This window comes from Hemibagrus wyckioides, linkage group LG13 (genome assembly GCF_019097595.1).
Source record: "Hemibagrus wyckioides isolate EC202008001 linkage group LG13, SWU_Hwy_1.0, whole genome shotgun sequence".
In the NCBI taxonomy this organism is placed as follows: domain Eukaryota; kingdom Metazoa; phylum Chordata; class Actinopteri; order Siluriformes; family Bagridae; genus Hemibagrus; species Hemibagrus wyckioides.
In genome coordinates, this window is record NC_080722.1 from 11,977,409 (window position 1) to 11,993,782 (window position 16,374).

A 16,374-nucleotide genomic window follows, 5' to 3' on the forward strand; every position below is an offset into this window, starting at 1 on the left:
GTCATAGTATAACCTTTAAAAACAAACATATTGAAATATTTCTTCGAGTAATAGTAATTTCTTAAGGTTTTGAAATAGTTTTCAAATTCTTTGTTTAGGGCGACATCTAGTGGCTATCAAAGGTAAACATAAAAATTTAGTATTAGTAATGAGACTAGAATCCTGAATTGTGTAATGTTTTTTAAAATTTATTTATTTATTTATTTATTTTTATGACAAATATTTGGTAAAATACAAAGATTTTTTTTCAACATCACCAACTTCCTAACCCAAATAAATTAAATTACTGATAAAGTAGTTATTAAAACTAGATTCTCCTACTATTTTTAATGACCTATTGTAAATCTGATTTTCATCTTGAATGTAAGACAGTTCTGAATGTCTTGTTTATTTGTTTATGTCAGAGCGGGTGGAGGGGAAGTGACACTGTGACCCCTTATGCTGAAAGTCTCATGAGCAGACATGGTTGCTGTTTTTCTTTTTGTCTCAGTTAAAAACATATGGTATAAATCAACAGAATTTATAATTAACTCAATTTGCGAACCAATGGAATGTCATTTCTTTTGCAGTGGTGTACTCTTAATTTAACATATATGTTACATACATAGAATGCGCAAGCCATACAGAACATTGAGCTTCCAAAGACCATTCAAGGAGCAACTGAATCAAAGCTGCTTTGACCCATTAGTCTTACTGGATTTAAACGGTTTACAGGATAAAGGATCTGCACATGATCCAAAACATACAAGCACATCTGTGACACATGAAGGGAGAAACCTCCTGAAACAAATAACAACTGAAAGTAAAGCTGTGGTAAAAATGGTTGGGTGATGGTCAGTGCATCACAGGCTTGATGCAATTATTGCAAGCAAATATAAAAAGTGTCATTTACTTTATCTGTTATACAGACTTATCTATTCTTATACTAGTGCTTCCCTAAATTTTGAGTGGTCTGATACAAAAGTTTTATGTTGTTTAACACATCTAGATGTAAATACCAGAAATTAAAAGCTTAACTCATAAACTCTTATATCCACTCTCATATCCATCTTATGATCTTTAACCCAAATGTCTTTGGTGTCTTCAGCACATACAAATAAACTGGCTGTACTGTTCCAATAGTTTCAGAGGGGACTGTGAACCTCAAGGGATTAGATAAAGTGCTAGGTTTTAAATGCCTTAACAAATGTTCAAGTTCTCCATTCGTAAACATATTACAGTCCATTATCTCCTGGAAAAAAATCTATGTTCATTCTCACTGCCTTATATTTTTCTGCACAAACATTATTAATCTATTCCTTCTTCCCCAGACCCCTATACACTATACATCCTGTCAGAGGACTCTTTAAATCAACAACACTAAAAAAAGAAAGAAAATATAAACACAGGCATCTGTTTCTGCAGTTGTGATCAAAGTGTTTTGAACTGCTCTTGTCCTTTATCTGTTTGCCTTGGGTCTGGAGTGTGTTCTCACTCTTAATGTATATATAATAGCTGCTATCAATCATATATATATTACATTTAAAGATGAGGGTGTGATTATGGATTATGGAACTTTTTCCATTATGCATGCATGCTATTGCAAGTCAATGACCAGAGCAGTAGCAGCACCACTTGGCAGAATTCTTGTGTTCCCACCCCAATAACCCTTGTGTCAAGATAAGATTTAACCACAGCATTTTTCCTAAAACAACCCAGCCAAAAATAAAGAGAGGAAAATTTGTGCTTTGTACAGTTCAATGTTGGCCAGATGTTAAATCAAAATAAAAATTTCAGTTTTGTGGTGTTTTGTTCTTCAAAAGAAATATCTCCCCTCTTCTCTCTATTTAGGGTGACATCAGCTGTTCTGAATGGTCCTCTATATAATATTTTATAAGTAAAATGAGGTAAGCAAGGCAAGGTGAGTGAGGTAAGGAACATCTGTCAAATAGTCTGTATGTGTGGCATGACCTAACCTGAAATTTTGCATCCTGAATCTTGAATCTTGAATTTCTCTCTCTTTTTCTTGTTTTATGTCCCTCTGCTTTTTCTTCACTCTGTCTCCCTCACTCCTCTGCAAGGCTTTGCACTTGATTTCTTTTTGGATTCTTCTTTTTATTCTTTGTGCTCTTGTTGTTTTCCCCATCATCCCTCCCTCTTGGCTATATCTGTGCCCCTCCCTCAATCCTCCTCCCTTCCTGTACTCACTCTCTCTCTCTCTCTCTCTGGCTCCTGATGGCACACTGGGTTTTGGTTTGCAGGAGGGAGATGTCTCACACAGCCTGACGTGAAAACACACTCTTAGAGAAAAACAGCAGCATCAACATTGCAAAAACGAAGACCACAGTGAGACATTAGCTTGCCCTCTCCAGCTTTAGAGAAGAGGTAAGTGGACAATGTTTGCAGTTTTGCAACATCCTTAAATAAGTGTGCATTGGAAGTTTGGCATTTGGATGGCATGAGTGATATGGAGCAGCAGTCTGAGTGTGACGACTCTTTGTTAACTGAAACTATTTTTGACTAGTGTGTGACAAATGTGTGGCAGGAAAATAACAAGCACTTTAACTGCAATAGTTATAAGGGCTTCTCAATCAGAAAGAAAAATAAGTATAGACCACTCAGTACAGATTTATTTAGCAAAGACAACTTTTCTGCACAAACATTCTGCACATTATTTCAACATAATGAACAAGAACATTTTGCCTATTTACTGAGCTTTCTTTTTCTGAACTTTCCATATAATTGTCATTAGATTCCAGTTAACATTATTTATTGGTATAATAACATAATAATGCTAGGGTTGTGGTTTCCATCACTAGCAAAATTAGAAAATAGCAAAGCCTGGATTTGCTTTACGATCCTCACTTTGGGACAAATAATGCTTTGTATAAAGAATAATAACATGCACAATAAAGTATTTTTAAAAAATCAGGTTGCAAAAGGAAAACTAAACAAAACAGATCTCTGTTCAAATGTGATGTAAGTCTGTAATAATACGGTGATTCATTGATGAAGTCTCTGGTTGCTGGAAAATAATTAACTGAGCCAAAGGCCATGGATGAATCTGGGTCAAGAATTCTTGAGGCATGCAATCATCAAGCCCAGTTCAGATTGCTTTATTATTGGAAGATGTTCATGCAGGCAGGCCCAAGGAAATATTTCAATAAGCTGTGATTGTCAGTAGGTTATGAATCTTTAGGGTGTTCATGACTTCAAATGTGGTCCACCTTTCACCAAGCGAAATGATCACAAGGACTGGAGTCAGTGAGTAAAACTTGAATACTGTTCTCACCGAATCCTTACCCTAGAGCAGAACTACTGCTCTTATGACCTGCTCTTGTACTTTATTATATAGTGAGGGGCTAGGGATCCTCTGAAGTCATGTGTTCTCTCTCAGATTTGTTTACATGAGTTAAACCTGCAGCAATGTGCCATATGGACTTTTTAGAGACTCTTGGATTTAATAACGTTTAACTCTGCTTACTCTTTTCACCCATAACAATCACACAAGGCTTAAGAAAAGCAATGTTGCAATGACTGAGGTTGGCATTATTTGTAATCTCTGACAACAATTTACATCACAACGTTTTGTCACTCAGCATCATGTACAACAGTATATTTAAACATCCTTTCACACGTAGCAGATGGGATGTTTTTGTCTCTGCTGTTCAGATGTTTAGTAAAAGTCACATTTTTACACTTCTCTATTTTTCACATGTAGTGCGTGTGTTTTAATTCAATACATACATACATACATTCATTTTATTTACATACACACAGTTCCTTTCACAGTTTTCTTTTCATAAATAACCACATATTCACACAATGTCACATGTCCATAGCTCATATAATCACATGAAAAAGCACATGATCATGCATGAAATGTAGGTGTTATTTCCATAAGAGTTCACTGCAGTAGTCTAATCTGAGGAAATATCATAGGAATTGTCAAGTCTGCTAGGAGAGTCATGCTGTCTAAATGACACTGTAATACTAACATGATAATATTTAATACTTTACAATACATTTTCCCATGTAAGCTTTCCTAAAATCCAGCCATTGTTTTAACTATATATATATCATAGCAACATCACCATACAGACACGTTGATACAGGTACTCAGTCTGTGAACTGGATTTAACTGCCATAAAATATCCCAGCTTTTTCTTCTTACTGCAGTTTGAATTGTAGGGTGGAGAAGGATGAAGCCTGCCAAGAAGGCGAATGCAGGTGTGTGATTACCCCAGAGAAAACAAAAGGAAATTTACTCCCTTTTACTCTCCTTCTGCCCGAGAGTAGCTTTCCTTCTTACATGGGTTTTTCAGCGTTAGAGCATGAGTGCACCCTTATAGAAGCATTCCTCTTACTATAAGAAGAGCTTGAGTAAGTAGTGGCTCTTATGAGAGGATATTCTGGTGCTCTTTCATCATGCACCCAGAACTACAGGCTGTTAAATCCCGCATTCAAGATCACTCTAGCTGATTATTTAATGAGTTGTGGAGGTACTGGCTATGTGGTGTGTGAGGTGCAGACAGAACGTGAGGAGTGATTCAGGGAGTGGTCCAAGTGAGCAGAGGGTGATGAGGGTAGCTGCCTGCTATCAGATGGAAACAGTGCACATCACATATCAAGCAAATCGAATGCAAATGAGGGCTCAGACAATACACAGACACTAGGTCATGGTATATATAATTCAGTCTGTAATTAACCGGCCAGTGACTTAGGTTTCATTGATTTCATTGTTTTCAATTCAATTCTTCAGCACCAAATACTTTCAGTGAAAAGAATAGCAAGTGTTCTTTCTTGTTCTACTGCACAGAAGCATGGTTCTCAAACATTTTGCCCTCTCCAGTGGTTAAAAAGAAATCTGTACCCATTTTAGACTGCACCACAGATGTATCCTTTTAATATGTATTCAAACTTTTCAAATATTAGGCATTTCAAGCATATGGGTTCTATTAAATATATTTATCAGTGCCAATAGAGCAGGTTTAAATGTAGACTCAATCATAATACCATCATTTCCCTTTACAGTTGTATTAGAATTGCTGTAGGATTATTCATCTTTACATTAAGGATTGTATAACTACTTATAAGAAACCATTGTGTGACAATTTTAAAACAGTTTAATTGGCCAGGATATACACTATATAGCAGTCTCCACTCTAATTCATCCCAAAGGTCGGGTTGAAGTCAGGACTCTGAGCAGGCCAGTCATGTTCCTCCACACCAAACTCCCTCATCCATGTCTTTATGGACCTTGCTTTGTTTTGGTATGCTGAAGCATTAAGAGTTCATTTCACTGGAACTAAGGGGCTGAGCCTAACCCCTGAATTTAATGATTTGGAGGGGTGTCCCAAATCATTTGGCAATATAGAGTATATGTACTCCCTTAGAACGTGCAAAGAGGTACTATGTAGAACAATAGCTAATTTTCAGAAAATGTTGCACACAGATTATATGTATTTAAAACGTAACCATTTAAAATCCATTTAATTTTTTTTTATTTGTACGACAGCAAAAACTCTTCTAATAACTTTGAGTTGTCACAGTAAAAGTAAAAGTGTAGTAGTAAAATCCTGGCCTTCTCAAACAAAGCAGATGTAAGATAAAAAAAAAATTCCAGCTGTTGAATTGAATAGCTCAGAATTAGTGCAGTAGAAAAAAGTAAGGCAAAATGATCTGAAGAAAGGAGCTGGTGGCTGATTATTTAAAGCTTGGCATGGTGTTGTGCAAAGCAATAACAATCTTATGTAAGACATTTACGGTCAGCACATGTTGATAGAGCCAAGCCAACTTTTTTGGCTGGACCGAAGGCGCCATTGAATGACGTGCTGTACGAGTAAACATGACCTCCGGACCTCGACATCCGCAGGAAGGAGAGAGGATCTGAATCAAGGATATCAGATGCAGAATTGTAAACATGAATGAACATGAAAGGGGGGACAAGCAAATTAACTGGACAAAATGCAGAACAAGAAAAAATCTCACCAATGAGGTGAAACACTGCACACACACACACACACACACAGGACATCTTTCTCTGCTAGCTGTTGGATCATCTGCCTGATCAGAGGTGAGGAGCAAGTGAAGGTCACATGACACACAAGTGAGAACATCATAAGATTAGTGAGGGATCAGTGCACCCTTCAAAGCACTGGCCCACAAAATGCTTTGAACTTCCACAGGTTCTAACCCCTCTCTAGCTCTCAGACAGTGTACTTACACACCACATAGGGTGCTTTATTTTAAAGCCTATGAGATGCATCAGGCATGAAAGGATTTCTATATGGCCCACTATATAGCATGGTATACACTCAGTCGCCATTTTAATAGGAACACTAGTAGCCTCATAGAAAGTGGAAAGTTGAAGACTAATTCCAAAATGACATCACCTGGGCTTTTCCCAGTCTTTACCTGCCCAGTATTGGTGATTCTGTCCCCACTGTAGCCTTCGATGCCTGAGGCATGGAACCTGATGTGGTCTTTTGTTATTGTAGCCAATCTTTCTCAAGGTTCAGACTTTTCAGAACCTTTCTGCTCTGTGTAGTTGTAGATAGTGGCTATTTGATAAACTGCAGACTTCCAGTAATTAGATTATTCTCCTCTGACCTCTCACATCAACAAACATTTCCAGACCCCACACAGAAAAAAAATTGTATTTGCAACAGAGGATCTGCTACAGAAATGAAGCTAGTTCAATTTATTTGTAACACTTTTAACAATCAATATTGTCTCAAAGCAACTTTACAGAAGTATGGAAACATAGAATAAAAATGATATAGTTTAATGTTAAATTGCTATTTATCCATAACATTTATCCCTAATGAGCAAGCCTGAGGCAAAAGTGGGAAGGACAAACTCCCAGAGCTAGTCCAGAAAACTGCCATTGCTGAATTATAGTCAGCTTTTTCCATACAAATTGTCAGTTGACAATGCCTGTGATATAAACTGCCTGTGATGTAAAGACAATACAAAACAAGACAGTTGGAATAATATAAATGCACAAATTTGTCTAGATTTCTGAATACAATATGTTCTGGAATGGAGGGTTTTGTTTTGAGTCAGATGACTGTCCATATTTGATATACCTGTGCTGAGAGAGTACTGCTACTTCCAACTGCACTTTCTCGATGTTTTTGCACAGAGCTCTTGTTGAAATGTGACCTGGCACCACTGTCGCACTGTCAACTTAGTCTAAGTGTGTCATTTGCTTAGTCTATAAATCTACTGTATTTAGTGTCTGCTCAGTTAGAGACAGTTACAATATTCTGCATGAAGTATTTTTCCATTTCTTTCAGGTCAGGAGAAAATACACCAACACCATTGCTGTGTATGTTTGTGTATAGCCCAGACTGTTTGTGTTAGGTCTGCCACATTACTTGCTTTGCCTATATCCTGGTATTTACTGGCACAGTGTTCATGTTGTGCATTGAGAAATTAGGTTGCTCTGGGAATCAATGCCAGTTGGAGAACATCCATACAGTGAGTGAGAGGCAGGAGTGCCTTTGTCACATGTATCTATTCATTTATTTAAGTGATCCAAGAGTAGCTCTTATGTTTGAAAAATGAAGGGCTTAATGAAAACAATAAATCTATATATGAACACTTTAATCAAGCCAATTCCCTGTGCACTCAGTTTCCAATTTCTATGCAAGGAAATGCAGACATTATATTTATCATTGATTTCAAATAAATATTCATGCCATCGGTGTAAGGTGCACTGTGATTTTTTTTTTGTCTCTGAGCTGTTATACCATTTTAGGCCTTTAAAAACCCTTTTAGTCCAGAGCTAACACTTGTATGGCATCCTGAATGTTCCAGATTTCAGTATAATTTACTGCAACGGCTGTTCAAAAATGTGGCAGAGAGGAGAGCATTGTTCCCCGGCACATGCGCTCATGCAAATTCCTCTCACAAAGCCATTTAAACAGTTGACTAGACAGGAACCAGGCTGTGTTTTTTCTCCCGAAAACAATCTTTTAAACACAATTGTCTGCTTTGAAACAGCACATCAGAAAGATCAGATGTATGGAACTGACCTTAGGTTAATTGCCACTATTCAAACAATTACTCAAGTAAAGAAGTGCAAGTGGAATCTCAATGAGGTTTAAGACAAAGCCAATGAAGGTGCTATGGTGTAATTGTTGGGGCCGGTCAATCAATTGGCCAAATGCTACTGTCAGGGCTGTTTTTCCTCAAGGTCACATGGCCTTTCTGAGAAGACCACATTAACCTTTTCTTTATTTAGAAAGAGAATGTTCCTTAGAAGTGGTAAAGGAAAGAAGGCAATGAAACTGAGGTTACAGCAAAATGTAAATAAGAGTTATTTATTATCTTTCCATCATGCATAGGATGATCTGTTAGAAACTATTAAATAATTACACCTGAGTAGTCTAAACTGTGTTGATTTCAAGGTTTAAAAACAAATTTGTGACACAGAGCTAGATTTCTAATCAATGCCTAACAATATTGATCCTGCACATATAACTGAATCATGGTCAGTATAATTAATGTAAAAAGCATTAGCTTAACACCTTACCTAATTATAACAGTCTAATGTCTCTTGCTTTGGCAGACACGACTAATTCCTACATACCTGTCAGTAATTTCCTTCATGCTGTTTAGGATACTAAAACGAACATTATAAAGTCGTTCATTCTTTTTGCAGTAAATATATTAGTTTAACTAACTTTAACTTTTAAATGCTGCACACATTATGAACTGGATAAAACTTCGCAAAAGACTGTCTCGACTGACTTCATTTTCAAATCCTAAAATAACCACGGGTGTTGAATATTTGACCATTTTTGATGTTAAGCCATGCTCTGTTTTAAGACTGTCTTCACAGCTTCTGCACTGTGATTTACGAGTGTCTGATTCAAGAAGAAACATTACTCTGGCCATGCAAACAATTTATCATTGCAATACCACGAGCAAAACATTCTAGAGTTTCTGCATTTATCGTCTGAGAAGAATAGATAACAAAACAATTAGCATGTTCCAAACCACTTTAACCTGCTACAGGAAAATCTCAGAGTGTCTCTGGAATGGTTTGGATAACTTAACCATAATTACTGCCACAGTTATTTCAAGGGAAAAAAAACAACATGGTGCACAATGATTAAAAAAAAATCTGCACACAAAGTTCTTGGCCAATATTTAGTCACTTGCCTGAAGTTTGTAAACTTTTCTATAGTCCAGAAGATTATAACTGTGGTAGAAAGAGGGTAAATACTTATGCAAACAACATATGGCTGCATTTGTTTCATTTGATTATCTGTGTAATTGTGTCACAATATAAATATTTTTCATGATAGATATTTTGTATAAACCCAAAGATTAAAACTCAAAAAACGTCCCAATTAATTGTCTATAACTTCTTCACAGACCTTTGCACAGATGGCCTGGATATGCAGTCATCACGGGACCTCTGTGCCAGTGGTGAGTGTAGGATTATTTCTACTGATGTGTGCAACATGGGCCGAACCATACAGGACCCCTTACACTGAGACAGACCATGATCGATATGAACCCAGAAATCATCAAAACACAGACCATCGAGACACCAGGTATCAGCAACAGAACTCTTAACATTTAGTCCATAAGAACATAACCAGTTCACAATCCACAACCAAATAAATGACATCCATTCATAATATAATGCAATAAGCTAATGCAATCTCTATGTAATACTGGCTGCTAATGAAGCTACTGTAATAATGATAACAGTAAAGAAGGTGATCAGCTTTCCTGTCCCGCAGTGTCAGCAGGACGCCCGAATGCCGGCGATGTTGTGACCCAGGAGAGGAGCCTCTTCAATATGGCAGCACTTACCCTCAATACCAGGTGGTTCCACAGATAAACATCACCATCCTTAAAGGTACAACATCTATACACAGCCTTATTTTCTTATCTGCACAGAAGTGGTTTAAGAGACAAAAATGTATTCCTTCGCCATTTATTTGCTCTTTGTACTCTTACTACATGCAACATCACAGCGTATTTTGTATTTTACTACTTTGTGCACATTCTGTCAATTTTCATAAATATTTCTTATTACTTCTTATTCATTTCTTATTTTTAGTTTAGCTTCTTTCAAGCACAGTCTAAGAAGGAAAAAAATACATCTTAAAAAAAGTATAAATATCTTTAATATGAGCAGATTTCTTTAAAGAGATATAAATTATATGTTATAAAAAAAATCTATGATTATTCAGATGCTTTTTATACATTTGAATCTTCCATTAATAAATAAAAAAATATTTAAATGATTAGATCATGTTACTTCTTTCTGGAAAAATTGTTAAAAAATAATAACATAAAATCTGTCAATAGAAGACTAAATATCGAAATTAATAGAACACTAATAAAATAATTTTAATAATAATTTTATGTTAGGTTTATTGTAATCTGATAATAGGAAAAACTAGATACATGTGATTATATTCAGGACATTTTCACCTCCTAATACTGTGTACACATGTCTTTGAGCTTCTCAGGAAGCTATGTGTAGATGCTTGCCTAGTTGTCTTTCTTCAAACACCAGGGGGCAGTGTTGTATGAAGCAAACAAGAATTTACCAACATGAGAATGTGAAATAAAAACAGCCATAAACTAAGGAGAGTTTTGTATTGTTACAGCTGTAACGTGATTTTACAAAGTGCGCTGTAGGTGAGAGGGGCGGTATTTGGGGAGGGTTTGTGGAAAAACCTGCAAACACTTATAAACCAAGTTGATTCTCACTGAAAGCATTTTCGAAGTGTTCATTCTGTAATAAGCAGTATCAGGAGATTCATTTAGAAATTATGGAATATTGACAGCTACATCAAATACGAAGCCACATTTTATAATTGCATATGCCATAACTCTTTGCAGTTTTCTTTAAATAACCATGTGATAATGTCATCATATAGCCATGGTGTAAAAAAAACCCTGAATGCTTTGAAAGTAACTCGCTCCTGCTGTTAATTTATAGCTTTCCAGATGCAAGAGTTTTATCATACAGAAGATGTTTTATTACAGACATCACCCTAAGAAAGTAACAGCATGAATATTTTTAGAAAGCATGTTTCAGCAGTTTCTGTACAGTTATTATGTATAAGCGTTTTTTTGTTCTTATTAAATGAGCTACACTTTCAAAATAATGGTTAGGACTTCACCTACATGCCCCCAGCCTTTGGTAGACAAAAAGTACTGGAATTGTCAAAAGAAAGAATTTATTGCTGAAATACAATGTATGATGTATTTGTTGCAGTATAACATTTCTGGGGTGCATCTCCTGCCTTAAGCAGTTGCTTAAAGCCTGGCTGATTCACAGTTCCTAGATGCCTTATTAGCACGTTGTCACACTTACCCATAAACCCCCGCTCTGCAGTATGAGACAAATATGCTTCAATGCAGAAATATAAACCAGCTCTCAGTAGGATTGTGAGTAGTCTGGCTCAGAAGTGGCAAAGCCTCCTGGTGTGACAGTGGCTTTGGATGACCCATACACTTAAGGATATTTACCTTGTATGTTTTGTATTTTTCTTAAAAATGTGATGCAGAAGCATCTTTTATCTATCTATCTATCTATCTATCTATCTATCTATCTATCTATCTATCTATCTATCTATCTATCTATCTATCTATCTATCTCTCATATATATATATATATATATATATATATATATATATATATATATATATATATATATATATAGTATATTCACACCTGCAGCATATTAATGTGCAGCATATTAATGTATCTCTCTCTCTCTCTCTCTCTCTCATATATATATATATATAGTGTATTCTATTCACACCTGCAGCATATTAATGTGTCCTATCCCACTCAGGGGAAAAGGGAGAAAGCGGCCAGCGTGGACCCGGTGGCAAAGTAGGCAAGACAGGGCAGGGAGGCCCAAGAGGACCGAATGGCTTAAAGGGCTCCAAGGGCAATATGGGAACCCCAGGAGAACCCTGTAAATCCTACTATTCTGCCTTCTCAGTAGGCCGAAAGAAAGCCCTGCATAGCAACGACTACTACCAGACGCTGGTATTTGACACAGAATTAGTCAACCTCTACAACCATTTCAACATGTTCACAGGCAAATTCTTTTGCTACGTGCCAGGAATTTATTTCTTCAGCCTCAATGTACACACATGGAACCAGAAGGAGACGTACCTGCATGTGATGAAAAACGAGCAGGAGGTGGCCATCCTGTATGCGCAACCCAGTGATCGCTCCATCATGCAGAGCCAGAGTTTGATGCTGGAGCTGAAGAGAGATGATGAGGTGTGGGTTCGACTCTATAAGGGTGAGAGAGAGAATGCCATCTTCAGCGATGACTTTGATACCTACATTATGTTCAGCGGTTACCTCATCAAAGCCGACGGTGAAGCTTAGCAGACTTCAGTGATGCACTAGTAGGCACAAAATACATATATTTGTATAGAGCCATGGAATTATCACCGTAATGCTTATTTTAGATCTTTTATATTGGACATTTAAGATTTATAAAAAGTCCTTCTGGATTTATTTAATCTGAGTATAAAGTACAGAGACAGGGGAATATCAGTGGTGTTGGGAGCATAAAGCTGAACCAGGGACCAAAATAAAAAAGTGTGGCTTATGACCTGTATTACTCTATATTACTCTATTACTGTATTATGCTCAAATATTTATTTTGTTAAGCTTAGCTATGAAAGAGAGTGGAGTTATTGTGGGTTTGTTTCACAGGTCAACACTTACACAACAATCTACCTGTCTTTAGGATGGGTTTGGTGCTTCATTTTGCACATGATGATGGAAATATTTTGCAAATGTTGCTCTGATCAAGTACGACACAGTCCGACGGTACTGTTGAACAGGCACATATTATCTGGAATAGAATTTTGTAATAAATATATTTCTGTATTATTAGAAATTGCATTTATAGTATATTTACCAATAATTTAGATACACTCTGAAATCTTGGGAAATATTTTCAAAAAAAGAAAGAAAGAGAAACGATTTAGCCGTGAAGTGAAATGTTGTATTCATAGTTTGTTACTTAAAAGTTTGTCAGATCCCTCCTCCATGAGATGAGAGAACTCAGATCTCATGGCATTTACAGGAAATTCTTAATAAAAGGCGAAGTGGAAGCCTCGGGAGGAGGCATTTTTATTGTCAACAGCTGTAAATGTTCTTCTTTCTCTCTCTGACATTAATAGAAAATGTGTTACAGGCCAGTTATTTAAACTTCTTATTACAAATATGATGTACATATTAATGACCTTGCATATTTATCAAATTAAAACTTATAAATAATAATAACACAAAAAAACAGCTGACACTTTTAAAATAAACTGGTGTCATGTGTGGGGGTGTCTTTATTTTCGCTGGCTTGGGTGGACTATGAAAAGTGTCCAAGTGCTCTTGACCCATAGGAATGTTTCCTGGCTTGGAAGTTTATAGATATATTAGGGTCCAAATGCTTCACACCCTGTTTGATTATAGCTAAATGACAGCAGTAGCACTTTCAACAGCAATTTCTTAACACACTTAGTTGAGATGCAGACATTTGCCTTTGACTTTAACTGCTGTAAGTACAGTACGCTGGCTTTAATCCTGCTATTATCATTGACAGATTGATAACAGCCATTAATGGCCATTGTCAGTGTGTGTGGTGCTCTCACGTTCAGTTTTATTGCAGTCATTAAGACATATATTATGGTAATGCATCACAGCTATGCACATAACACATGACGAGTTTAATAGCATGTGGGTAAACAAAGCCGTGATGCAGTCCAGATGTCAGAGTCTTTGATGCTGATGCTGGTGTTACTCTGTCAAACAAAAACAACACTACAGAAATGACACAAAACCAAGTTATCTATCAGTAACTACATCGTACGAGGAGATGACTATTTTTCCATCATGATTTAACTATGTCTAAAAACATAGCAGGTACAGAGACCCTCATTACAATAAACAGAAACAAAACTTAACCTTTGTCACCCTCTTGTGGTTGCTGTATTGATGACAACTTGTTTTTAAAAAATATTGCTCTGTGTAAGTGTTACGCTTCACTGTATGATAATGAGTCTCAGATGAGCTAACAGGCTATTCATTGTACTCACTCCTAACTCACAAGGTTTGTTATGCAATAAACATTTACTTTTTATACACCTTTATTCAAAACATGACCCATCATGACTCATTCATTTTCAGTAACCAATTTATCCTGCTCAGGATTGGGCTAGATCTGGAGTCTGTCCTGGGAATAGTGGAAATACTCTGTATATGGGAAAGTAGTGGAAGAATTTGAGTCATTGGGTTTATTACTCTACTTGTGAAATATTTGAAGGTGGTTACACTTGAGCATTATTGAAATATTTGAATACTTGTTCTCTTACTTTCCAAAAAAAACCCCCACTTTTTACTCCTTACTTTTTTTTATTTAATCCTTCTAAGTACTTATTACAAATATGAATATGGATAAGCCCCTAGACTGTAGTGTAGTGAGGATGAGCATCACTGCTCTATCTCTGTAAAATGTTTCAGTATGCCGGAATAAGGAAAGACTTGTATAAAACGGTGCCTTTTAAAAGGAGTGAATTGCATCTAATTTGACAGGATAATTTAATCCTGATTTATTCATTATCTTTAGTCATGCACATGACCAGTGAACAATATAGAAGAACTGAGTGATGTTTCCATGCATGTCTTAGTCGCCTTTGATAACTTTTAGATAAGTCATACTTATCTAAAAAAAACCCAACTTTTTAATACTTGAGTAAATATCAGAGTAGTTTTAACCTCACAAACCTTTTTACCTTCACCTGAGTACATTGTTTTGGCTGGATACTTTTTCTTTTGGCTATGTGCCACTCTTGACTAAATATGATTTTGACACATTATCAATACTTTTACTTAAATACCTTGCACACATACATTCACACCTAGGGGCAATTTAGCTTAGCCAATCTTTTTCCACACATTTCTGAGAGGTCGGAGCAAACTGGGCCTCAGTTTCGGGGTTAGGAATGAACCTGGAAGCCTGAATCCTGTGAGGCAGCAACATCAGCTGCTGTACCACAATGCCATATTTGCAAAATTGCAAAAGTACACCTGTGTTTGGAAAAACTTTTTCCTGTTAATGTCTGAATGCTTTAGGTAGACAGACAGGATCAGGTAAATTGCCCCTTGGTATGAATGAGTGTGTATGTGTGTATGGTGCCCTGCACTGGACTGACATCACACCTGAGGCGAAATCTCCCTCTTTGCACCGAGTATTCCAGAGACTCTCTCCAGTTCCACTGAGACCCTGACCAGGATAAAGAAGTTACTGAAAGCGAGCGAGTCGGGTTAGTATTATCATTAGAAGTTCAATGTAAAACCGCAGTCATTAAAGTGAGCTGGTCTAGTGGCAGTTAAAAAAATGTGAAGTCATCTTAAAGCAGTGATGTCCAGTCCATTAAAAACACTGACTGAATAGATGCTGATGTGTGCTTCTCTCTTGATGGTCCTTTATCTGAATGATAATGGGCCATCAGATGGTATAAAAGGGGCACAAAAGCATGTTTGCTCCAAAAGCAACCTTTTTCTGCAGACACGACAACACAGCCCTGCGTTCCAGGGCTTTTAGCTCCCTTTTAGGTGTCTTCCGGGAGCGCTTTTCGTTTAAGCCAGTTAAGCTTATGCTAACTCTGCGCATCTGTGCTACTGATCCTGTTTGACAGAGAGAGCGAGAGAGAGCGAGAGCGAGAGAGAGAGGGAGAGTGCGAGAGAAAGAGAGAGAGATGAATCAGATGCGGGTGGTGATAGCACTGGAAGTTACTGCTTGGCCAGCTCTACGGTGAGCAGATTTATGTTTGGCTTCTGGTCTTGGCTCTACCACAGCCTCTCAAATTAGATTTTCAGTGCAAGCTCTGGACCACTGCCATGTAGCCACTAGCAAGAATGAACAGCAAATGTTACACAGGAAAAAAAAAAAAAAACTGACAAGACATATCTTTCTCTGATTATTCAGCTTGTCTGCTTGATGAAGATACGTAATTTGATTTTAAAACCTTTTTACTAGCAGGCCGTAATCAAATAGAGTATAAAGAAGCCATAAAGCTGTATTAGCAACTCGGTGAAAAATCAACTAGAATGTCTAAAGAAAGCCCAGAGCCAAGCAAAATGTACAATTGAGTGAAATGGCTGGAAACAGTGATGGCTCTGCTGAACCGAACTCATACTCCCTGAAATTGATCAGTCAGAAATAATTTCCTCTGATTAAGCCTCTATTTCCAGTGTGTGCATGTGGTCATATAGCATACGTTTTGTTTGATTGCATTCATTTCTCTTTCTATTAATACAAAATATTTCAGATCATTAGTTTACACACATAAATATTGGCAATATAAGTGACAATTTTTTCTTTT

At 36.8% G+C, this 16,374-nt stretch overlaps 1 protein-coding gene across 1 annotated transcript; it reads left to right on the plus strand.

The window, feature by feature from the left end:
- Nucleotides 1-2,204: 2,204 nt before the first annotated feature.
- On the plus strand, nt 2,205-14,140 carry c1qtnf1 (C1q and TNF related 1). Its single transcript, XM_058407066.1, has 4 exons — nt 2,205-2,364; nt 9,370-9,551; nt 9,744-9,862; nt 11,820-14,140. The coding sequence occupies exons 2-4, from the start codon at nt 9,382-9,384 to the stop codon at nt 12,368-12,370; spliced, it is 840 nt and encodes a 279-aa protein (XP_058263049.1). The 5' UTR covers nt 2,205-2,364; nt 9,370-9,381; the 3' UTR covers nt 12,371-14,140.
- The last annotated feature ends 2,234 nt before the right edge of the window (nt 14,141-16,374 follow it).

What these genes read in the sequence shown, in the direction of transcription:
- c1qtnf1 (XM_058407066.1), top strand. Translation starts at nt 9,382, where the DNA reads ATGGCCTGGATATGCAGTCATCACGGGACCTCTGTGCCAGTGGTGAGT. An exon ending in ACAGACCATCGAGACACCAG is followed by an intron (nt 9,552 to 9,743) that starts GTATCAGCAACA and finishes CCTGTCCCGCAG; the next exon opens with TGTCAGCAGGACGCCCGAAT. An exon ending in AAACATCACCATCCTTAAAG is followed by an intron (nt 9,863 to 11,819) that starts GTACAACATCTA and finishes TATCCCACTCAG; the next exon opens with GGGAAAAGGGAGAAAGCGGC.